The 10,550-nt window shown below is 35.4% G+C and overlaps 2 protein-coding genes and 1 pseudogene across 2 annotated transcripts in view; 2 read left to right on the top strand and 1 right to left on the bottom strand.

Moving 5' to 3' along the window:
• Window positions 1-10,550, bottom strand: part of LOC122843843 (gastrula zinc finger protein XlCGF57.1-like) — a 697,541-nt gene that overhangs the window by 645,231 nt on the left and 41,760 nt on the right. The gene's annotated exons all lie outside the window — the stretch shown is intronic.
• LOC122843881 lies at window positions 68-3,737 on the top strand (annotated as a pseudogene).
• LOC122843861 (gastrula zinc finger protein XlCGF57.1-like) lies at window positions 5,750-10,118 on the top strand. The gene is made up of 2 exons (XM_044138961.1): window positions 5,750-6,030; window positions 7,748-10,118. The coding sequence occupies exons 1-2, from the start codon at window positions 5,967-5,969 to the stop codon at window positions 9,430-9,432; spliced, it is 1,749 nt and encodes a 582-aa protein (XP_043994896.1). The 5' UTR covers window positions 5,750-5,966; the 3' UTR covers window positions 9,433-10,118.

Raw genomic sequence — 10,550 nt, 5'->3', positions numbered from 1 at the left:
CAGTAACACCGAACTAAGCAGCAGCGATCATTGTGGATCAACGGAACCTATAGGAAAGGTTTTTATCTGGTGTAGTGAAGAAACTGAAACATGTTGCGGGATGTAGGAGATACGAATCAGAAGACAATGTTAACTTTGGATTTGTGAAAAACTGGAATACTAATATTGTATTTGTTTTATTTAGATAAAGTGGAAGAAAAGAGTTTAGGTTTTTCAAAGAGAACTGGCACTGAATGAGAAATCTTTAGATGTGATGATCGTAGGATCCAGAAGGTGGCGGTAATGCAATGACATGAATGAACGACAGTCAAAATGCAAGTTAAAGAAGAAGAAAGAGCAGTAGTAGAAGAAGAAAAAGACAACGAGGACGGCTCGTGGTCTGCTTTGTTGAAAGCTTGAGTGTTTCTCTAATAAAATATCTTCAGTCCAGCTTGAACTAGTTTATCAACGATCAGTTAACTGCTGCTGAAGAAACATTTACAGAGTTTAAAGAAATCATCGTCAAGTCGGAGGAAGAGATGGATGATCATCGCAGACTGCTGGATTTCTCCCGGAGGCCCCAGATAATTTTACACCGAATAGGTAGGAAACACCAGCGTTTGTATTCAAGTTAATGTCTAAATATCTGCACCTTTCTGTATGAGGATCATTTTAGTAAACGTTCTTTTCCCGTATAAATGTTTTGTTAACAGGTAAATGAACGCAGAGATCACAATTACGCTGTTAGAATGGCTTATTTATGTAGAGAGAAAATGGAGCCAATAACCTTTTTTATGGCTCTTCTTCCTTAACTACACGAAGTTAACGTTGGTTTGTGTTTTGTGAAACTTCACGTAACAGACCGATGCAGAAGATCTTTCCTTCCAACAGTTATCTCCATCTACTATAACTCTTTGAAGAAATAATGAGTTACGGCAACATTTAATTTCCCATTGGGATTAATAAAGTGGTTTTGAAGTTGAATTTGCACCAGGTCTCAGTGACGCCGTCTTTCGGATGTGGAGAATGAAGGGCATCAGTGTGATAGGTGACCTATATATTAGTGGAACTTTTGCATCTTTTGCACAGTTATGTTCTGAGTATAATCTTCCCCAGTCGAGTTTTTTCCGTTATCTGCAGGTTCGGGACTATGTTAGGAAAAATGTGTTGGATTTTGTAACTTTAACGAAACAGGAAACCCTAGAGAAAATAAATAAATTTGATCCCGTCAATTAGGGGGCAGTATCACACTTTTATAAGATCTTTAATAATATATGTGTAGACACAACCAGGATTAAGAAGGCATGGGAGGATGAGATGGGGCAACAGCTATCTGAAGATCTGTGGGAGGAGGGTTTGAAAAGTATTCAAGAATGTTCAGTCAATGCCAGACACAATCTCATACAGTTCAAAACTATACATAGGCTCCATTATTCGAGGGAGAAGCTGAGCACCGTCTTTCCTAGTGTGTCTCCAATTTGTACTTGTTGTCGGACTGCTATTGGTAACTTGACGCACTCCTTCTGGTCATGTGTTCAGCTTCATTTATTCTGGAAGAAAATTTTTGATTTTTTTTCCAACAGCTTTTGGATAAAAATGGCATCCAGAACCTCTTATTGCAATCATTGGGGTCTCCATTGTTTTGCGACCAACCACTAAAAATGAGAAAATGGCTGTTTTGTTTGGTATGGTGATTGCTAAAGATTTTGGAAAAAGGACTTTGTGCCCACATTTGATTTGTGGTTGGGAGAACTAGCAAATACTCTGCATCTGGAAAGACTGAGATACTATAATGAAGATAAGGTCAATGTGTTTGAGAAAATATGGGACCCTGTACTAAAATTCCTTCAATGAAAAAGTGTTTATGACAAATCCACTGTTTAATACCCTGTATAACTGTCCTTTTTCTTTTTCTTGGAATGGTTTGGATCAATTTGTGGTGAATCATGTTGTCTTGACTGTGTGTGTTCTATGATGTGTTTTGAAAAGGGGAAGAGATGTCTTTTATATATATATATATATATATATATATATATATATATATATATATATATATATATATATATATATATATATATATATATATATATAGATATATATATATATATTTATATATATATTCTGCTATCAGAACAGACTAATCTAGTCCAAGTTTGAAGGGTCTAGATGTTGTAATTTGAGAATTAGAGCAGTTCTGATATCAGGATGCAAAGGGTAAAAATATTGAAACAAATCAGATAATAGTTTCACAAATCACAAACATAGTTTAACATAGTTTCTGCTATTTTTCTCTGTTTTCTTCTTCAGATTCCCTGAAGTGTAGCGTTCAAAACCAGAAGAGGAGATCCACTCTGGACCAGGAGGAGTTAGAACCTCTGCAGGTGACACAAGAAAAGGAAGAGCCAGAAGATCATCAGATAAAAGTGGAAGAGAAAGAAGTTTACTGCAGTCAGGGTGAAGAACAGATTGAATTAAATCAAGAGACTGATACCTGCATGATGGTTCCTGTTTATGAGCAAACAAACCACACTGAATCAGAACCAAACAGGAACCAAGACGTCTTCCAGGAAGCTGCTGAAGCTGAGAAGCAAAATCAGGAAAGAAGAAAACCTTTCTTATGTGTGACCTGTGAAAAGCGTTTCACTTTCAAATCTGTTTTTGATGCTCACATGAGAACTCATACTGGTGAAAAGCCGTTTTCATGTGTGAACTGTGGAAAAAGTTTTAGTCGAAAACAGGAGTTAACTCAGCACCTGATGATTCACACTGGTGAAAAGCCGTTTTCATGTGTGAACTGTGGAAAAGTGAGTCAAAATGTATTTAACTCACCACATGATGATTCACACTGGTGAAAAGCTGTTTCATGTGTGAACTGTGGAAAAAGTTTTAGTCAAAACAGAAACTCAACATGATGATTCACACTGGTGAAAAGCCGTTTTCCTGTGTGACCTGTGGAAAACGTTTTAGATGTAAAATCATATTAACTCGGCACATGATGATTCACACTGGTGAAAAGCCGTTTTCATGTGTGAACTGTGGAAAAAGTTTTAGTCGAAAACAGGAGTTAACTCTGCACATGAGGATTCACACTGGTGAAAAGCCGTTTTCATGTGTGAACTGTGGAAAATGTTTTAGTCAAAAATGTCATTTAACTCAGCACATGATGATTCACACTGGTGAAAAGCTGTTTTCATGTGTGAACTGTGGAAAAAGTTTTAGTCAAAATCAGCAATTAACTCTGCACATGATGATTCACACTGGTGAAAAGCCGTTTTCTTGTGGGACTTGTGGAAAAAGTTTTTGTCGAAAAGAGAATTTAACTCAACACATGATGATTCACACTGGTGAAAAGCCGTTTTCATGTGGGACTTGTGGAAAAAGTTTTTGTCGAAAAGAGAATTTAACTCAACACATGATGATTCACACTGGTGAAAAGCCGTTTTTTTGTGTGAATTGTGGAAAAAGTTTTTGTCGAAAAGAGAATTTAACTCAACACATGATGATTCACACGGGTGAAAAGCCGTTTTCTTGTGTGAACTGTGGAAAAAATTTTAGTCAAAAAGGTCATCTAACTCGGCACATGAGGCGTCACACAGGTGAAAAGCTTTAGAAGTATTTTCCATACATCTCCTATGTTGAGGTTCACTATGTAGTTGATTTAGTTAAAAACTAGAATGAAAGAGTGGAGGAGTTTCATGTCTATAAAATTAAAAATTGTTGTATTTGTTATATGTGATCATTTGGATACTTGGAGATGTTAGACCATGACACATTTTCCTTCAGAGATGCTTTGTTGTTTTTTTTTGGCATATTCTGTATCAAAACAATAATGATAAACTGTATATTATTGTATTAACAAACTGTTTATGTCAATCTGTATGTTGTGTTTGTACAACGTGAAGAGCAGAGGGCTCAGCACACAGCCCTGAGGAGTGCCAGTATTGATGCTGATAGATGAAGAGGCATGGGGGCCCACTGACTATTTCATGCATTAACAGAGTTTGACTGGACATGGACTCCCTTCCAGAACATTCTGACAAGATTGGACCTGAGGGATTGATTTGTATTATTCTGTTCAATAGAGAGTTTGTGGGGTTTAAAAATAGAATGTATAGAATATTTGAGTGTTTTCAAAAAATCTCCAAAGATGTATTTGTGATATTTTTGTCTTTATAGTAAAATGAGATTGAAACTAATTTCATTTCTTTCAAATTATATTAACCAGTTTTACTCTACCTAATTAAAATCGTTTCAATGAAATAAAATGTATTTGTACTTTAATGAAAAACAAGATTCACCACAAAGTATTTTTTATGCATTGAACAAAGTACATTGATTATTTAACTGAAACATGATGGATGTAGAGATAGAATCAGAGCAGAACTTGGATTTGTAAAACTGGAATGCTAATATTGTATTTGTTTTATTTGACAACATGGGTCTGTTAACAGAATTTTAAATGAATTTACCTAGTATATTGAAATATAAATCAATCAATGTAGATTTTTTGCTTATTTATTTTGTTTTTGTTAAAAAATATGTTTTTTTATTTTTATTAATATGGCAAAAATTTGGAGACTATTTTATATCCTGAATAATTGTCACTATTCCATACCAAAATGTCATGGAAAGTTGAAGTAATTAAGAACATTTGCAAAGATCCATAGTTCAGATAATTTAACAGAACAAAATAGAGGAGCAGAAAGAAGGGCAAATGAATTATTTTAGAATGGAACAACTCCAGAAAATGGAAAACCTAAATAGATGGAGATGGGCAAAGATAAGAAAATGTAGAAAGAGGAGCTAAATGTTGCATGAATTACTGCTTTTTTGGCTGTTTCCATAAAATAAAATAAAATAAAATAGGAAAAGTTATTTTATGTTCAGATTCATTATCAGCACTAATGTCTATTTTAAATATTTCATCTGAAAGTCGTTTGGAGTTAGTATACGAAATTTATGAAGTTATATTTAGAATGACACAAACTCAAGTAGATTAGGTTTATATACTCATAAAGATATAGAAGGAATCAACAGCAGATCATTTACCAGGTTTTTAAAACAAAGCAGAATTATGGAAATAACATTGTAAATCTGAAATAAAATCAATTATTAAGAGCAAAATTAAATCCGAATGACAACAATTGTGGGAAGAAGGAACTAAAGGTCGTCATTTATTTCATATACAAAAGAAAGTAGGGAATATGGAAATAATAGGAGAAAATCAAAAAGAGCAATTAAGAATGACAAGATTGCGCCTTGGACATACTGGATTAAATAAAACTTTATATTTGATAGGTAAACATCCAACAGGTAGTTGTGAGTGTGGTATGGATATGGAAACAGTAGAACATAATTCATTGTGAAAAATATACAGTAAGGAGAAATAAAACAAGAAATTAGGAAATATGATAGAGACATTAAAACAGATAAGATTTTAATTAAACATAAAATAAATAAAAGCAGTTATTGAATAAGCAACAGGATTATATAAGAATTTAGATTGGGAGAGATGAACAAAAATAAATTAGATATTAGAAGTTTGCTTCAAAGATCATCGGGGATGTAGTTTTAATAGTATTTTAATTTTCTAAGAACAGGTATTATGGGAAGATTATAGTGATTTTACATCTGATCCATACTCCAGTCTAGAAGGTGGAATACTAAAAGTTGTTTGCCAAGATAAAAAAAACAAGAAGAAGAAGAAGAAGAAGATGCTCTGGGTCACACTCCAGCACAGTAGATGGCGATAATACGTCTTAACGTTAGATGTCACCCGCCAGTAAAAATCAGAAAGAAGAAGAAGCAGTAGTAGAGGAAGAAGAAGACAAAGAGGACGACACGTGGTCTGTTTTGTTGAAAGCTTGAGTGTTTCTCTAATAAAATATCTTCAGTCCGGCTTAAACGAGTTTATCAACGATCAGTTAACTGCTGCTGAAGAAACATTTACAGAGTTTAAAGAAATCATCGTCAAGTCGGAGGAAGAGATGGATGATCATCGCAGACTGCTGGATTTCTCCCGGAGGCCCCAGATAATTTTACACCGTATAGGTAGGAAACACCAGCGTTTGTATTCAAGTTAATGTCTAAATATCTGCACCTTTCTGTATGAGGATCATTTTAGTAAACGTTCTTTTCCCGTATAAATGTTTTGTTAACAGGTAAATGAAAGCAGACATCACAATTACGCTGTTAGAATGGCTTATTTATGTAGAGAGAAAATGGAACCAATAACCTTTTTTATGGCTCTTCTTCCTTAACTACACGAAGTTAACGTTGGTTTGTGTTTTGTGAAACTTCACTTAACAGACCGATGCAGAAGATCTTTCCTTCCAACAGTTATCTCCATCTACTATAACTCTTTGAAGAAATAATGAGTTACAGCAACATTTAATTTCCCATTGGGATTAATAAAGTGGTTTTGAAGTTGAATTTGCACCAGGTCTCAGTGACGCCGTCTTTCGGATGTGGAGAATGAAGGGCATCAGTGTGATAGGTGACCTATATATTAGTGAAACTTTTGCATCTTTTGCACAGTTATGTTCTGAGTATAATCTTCCCCAGTCGAGTTTTTTCCGTTATCTGCAGGTTCGGGACTATGTTAGGAAAAATGTGTTGGATTTTGTAACTTTAACGAAACAGGAAACCCTAGAGGAAATAAATAAATTTGATCCCGTCAATCAGGGGGCAGTATCACACTTTTATAAGATCTTTAATAATATATGTGTAGACACAACCAGGATTAAGAAGGCATGGGAGGATGAGATGGGGCAACAGCTATCTGAAGATCTGTGGGAGGAGGGTTTGAAAAGTATTCAAGAATGTTCAGTCAATGCCAGACACAATCTCATACAGTTCAAAACTATACATAGGCTCCATTATTCGAGGGAGAAGCTGAGCACCGTCTTCCCTAGTGTGTCTCCAATTTGTACTTGTTGTCGGACTGCTATTGGTAACTTGACGCACTCCTTCTGGTCATGTGTTCAACTTCATTTATTCTGGAAGAAAATTTTTAATTTTCTTTTCAACAGCTTTTGGATAAAAATGGGATCCAGAACCTCTTATTGGCATCATTGGGGTCTCCATTGCTTTGCGACCAACCACTAAAAATGAGAAAATGGCTGTTTTGTTTGGTATGGTGATTGCTAAAAGGTTGATTTTGAGATTTTGGAAAAACGACTCTGTGCCCACATTTGATTTGTGGTTGGGAGAACTAGCAAATACTCTGCATCTGGAAAGACTGAGATACTATAATGAAGATAAGGTCAATGTGTTTGAGAAAATATGGGACCCTGTACTAAAATTCCTTCAATGAAAAAGTGTTTATGACAAATCCGTCACTGTTTAATACCCTGTATAACTGTCCTTTTTTCTTTTTTTTTCATGCTTGTGGAATGGTTTGGATCAATTTGTGGTGTTTTTATCATGTTGTCTTGACTGTGTCAGTGTTCTATGATGTGCCGTTTTGTGCGGGTAAGGGAAGGGAGGGGATTTGATCTTTTATGTTAATTTTTGTATGTCCATTGGGAAAGTTTAATAATATATATATATATATATATATATTCTGCTATTAGAGCAGAATAATCTAGTCCAAGTTTGAAGTGTCTAGATGTTGTAATTTGGGAATTAGAGCAGTTCTGATATCAGCTGGATGCAAAAAAAGGGTAAAAATGGCATTTTATTGAAGTTTCACAAATCAGATAATAGTTTCACAAATCACAAACATAGTTTAAAATATTCTGCTATTTTTCTCTGTTTTCTTCTTCAGATTCCCTGAAGTGTAGCGTTCAAAACCAGAAGAGGAGATCCACTCTGGACCAGGAGGAGTTAGAACCTCTGCAGGTGAAACAAGAAAAGGAAGAGCCAGAAGATCATCAGATAAAAGTGGAAGAGAAAGAAGTTTACTGCAGTCAGGGTGAAGAACAGATTGAATTAAATCAAGAGACTGATACCTGCATGATGGTTCCTGTTTATGAGCAAACAAACCACAATGAATCAGAACCAAACAGGAACCAAGACGTCTTCCAGGAAGCTGCTGAAGCTGAGAACCAAAATCAGGAAAGAAGAAAACCTTTCTCATGTGTCATCTGTAAGAAGCGTTTTGCTTTCAAATCTGTTTTTGATGCTCACATGAGAACTCATACTGGTGAAAAGCCGTTTACATGTGTGAACTGTGGAAAAAGTTATCGTCACAATGTTAATTTAACTCAGCACATGATGATTCACACTGGTGAAAAGCCGTTTTCATGCGTGAACTGTGGAAAAAGTTTTAGACGTAAAAACAAATTAACTCAGCACATGATGATTCACACTGGTGAAAAGCCGTTTTCATGTGTGAACTGTGGAAAAAGTTTTAGTCGAAAACAGGAGTTAACTCAGCACATGATGATTCACACTGGTGAAAAGCCGTTTTCATGTGTGAACTGTGGAAAAAGTTTTAGTCGAAAACAGGAGTTAACTCAGCACATGATGATTCACACTGGTGAAAAGCCGTTTTCTTGTGGGACCTGTGGAAAAAGTTTTAATCACAAACCAAATTTAACTCGGCACATGATGATTCACACTGGTGAAAAGCCGTTTTCTTGTGTGAACTGTGGAAAAAGTTTTAATCACAAATCAACTTTAACTCAGCATATGATGATTCACACTGGTGAAAATCCGTTTTCTTGTGTGAACTGTGGAAAACGTTTTCGTCGCAAAATTAGCTTAACTCTCCACATGAGGCATCACAATGATGAAAAGCCGTTTTCATGTGTGACCTGTGGAAAAGGTTTTAGTCAAAAAGGTCATTTAACTCAGCACATGAGGCATCACACAGGTGCTGCTGAAACTGAGAAGCAAAATCAGGAAAGAAGAAAACCTTTCTCATGTCTTACCTGTGAAAAGCGTTTCACTTGCAAATCTGTTTTTGATGCTCACATGAGAACTCATACTGGTGAAAAGCCGTTTTCATGTGTGACCTGTGGAAAACGTTTTAATTACAAACCAAATTTAACTAAGCACATGATGATTCACACTGATGAAAAGCCATTTTCATGTGTGAACTGTGGAAACAGTTTTAGGCTAAAACAGTATTTAACTCAGCACATGATGATTCACACTGGTGAAAAGCCGTTTTCATGTGTGAACTGTGGAAAAAGTTTTAATTACAAACCAAGTTTAACTAAGCACATGATGATTCACACTGATGAAAAGCCATTTTCATGTGTGAACTGTGGAAACAGTTTTAGGCTAAAACAGTATTTAACTCAGCACATGACGATTCACACTGGTGAAAAGCCGTTTTCATGTGTGACATGTGGAAAAGGTTTTAGTCAAAAAGGTCATTTAACTCAGCACATGATGATTCACACTGGTGAAAAGCCGTTTTCATGTGTGACCTGTGGAAAAAGTTTTAGTCAAAAAGGTCATTTAACTCGGCACATGAGGCGTCACACAGGTGAAAAGCTGTAGAAGTATTTTCCATACATCTCCTATGTTGAGGTTCACTATTGAATTGATTTGGTTAAAAACTAGAAGGAAAGACTGGAGGGGTTTCATGTCTATAAAGCTGAAAATTGTTGTATTTGTTAAATGTGATCATTTGGATATGTGGAGATGTGAAATCATGACACATTGTCCTTCAGAGATGCTTTGATTTTGTTTGGGGTTTTTTGGGGTATATTCTGTATCATAAAACAATAATGATAAACTGTATGTTATTGTATTAACAAACTGTTTATGTCAAACTGTATGTTGTGTGTGTACAACGTGAAGAGCAGAGGGCTCAGCACACAGCCCTGAGGAGTGCCAGTACTGATGCTGATAGATGAAGAGGCATGGGGGCCCACTGACTATTTCATGCATTAACAGAGTTTGACCGGACATGGACTCCCTTCCAGAACATTCTGACAAGATTGGACCTGAGGGATTGATTTGTATTATTCTGTACAATAGAGAGAGTTTGTGGGTTTATTTTTGTAGTTTTTTAAAATCAAAAATAGAATGTACAGAATGGTTGAATGTTTTCAAAAAATCTGCAAAAAATGTATTTGTGATAATTTTGTCTTTAAAGTAAAATGAGATTGAAACTAATTTCATTTCTTTCAAATTATATTAACCAGTTTTACTCTACCTAATTAAAATCTTTTCAAATTAAATATAATGTATTTGTACTTTAAAGAAAATGCAACATTCACCACAAAGTATTTTTTATGCATCGGTTGCACAAAGTACATGTAATCATTTTCAATTATTTGCTGTTTTTCTCTAGTTTTAGCTGTAATTATTTGCTCTTTCCTGCTGCATGCATCCCAGTTGTTGAGTCCTTGAGCAAGGCACCAAACCTGACTTGCCTGCTGTTAGTCTGAAGTTTGATGGCGCCGATTGTGTAGCAGCTTCTATCAGTCTGCCCTGCTCAAAAGGACAATACACAATTTATTTCAAAAAAATGCAGAACGTCGGTGGCGCTAAACTAAAGTACAAACCCATTTAGATATCTTCAAAGACCAACTCAAAATTTTTTATTCTAAACTGAGAAAAATTGACTTTGGCTGAAAGGTGCTTTATAATTAAAGTTGCCTTGCCTTGTC

This window comes from Gambusia affinis, linkage group LG14 (assembly GCF_019740435.1).
Source record: "Gambusia affinis linkage group LG14, SWU_Gaff_1.0, whole genome shotgun sequence".
Lineage (NCBI taxonomy): Eukaryota > Metazoa > Chordata > Actinopteri > Cyprinodontiformes > Poeciliidae > Gambusia > Gambusia affinis.
The sequence above is the reverse complement of the archived record's forward strand: the minus strand, read 5'-3'. Positions and strand labels throughout refer to the sequence as shown.

Coding starts and splice junctions, on each gene's coding strand:
- LOC122843861 (XM_044138961.1), top strand. CDS start 5,967: ATGGATGATCATCGCAGACTGCTGGATTTCTCCCGGAGGCCCCAGATA. Junction 6,031..7,747: donor GATAATTTTACACCGTATAG/GTAGGAAACACC, acceptor TTTCTTCTTCAG/ATTCCCTGAAGTGTAGCGTT.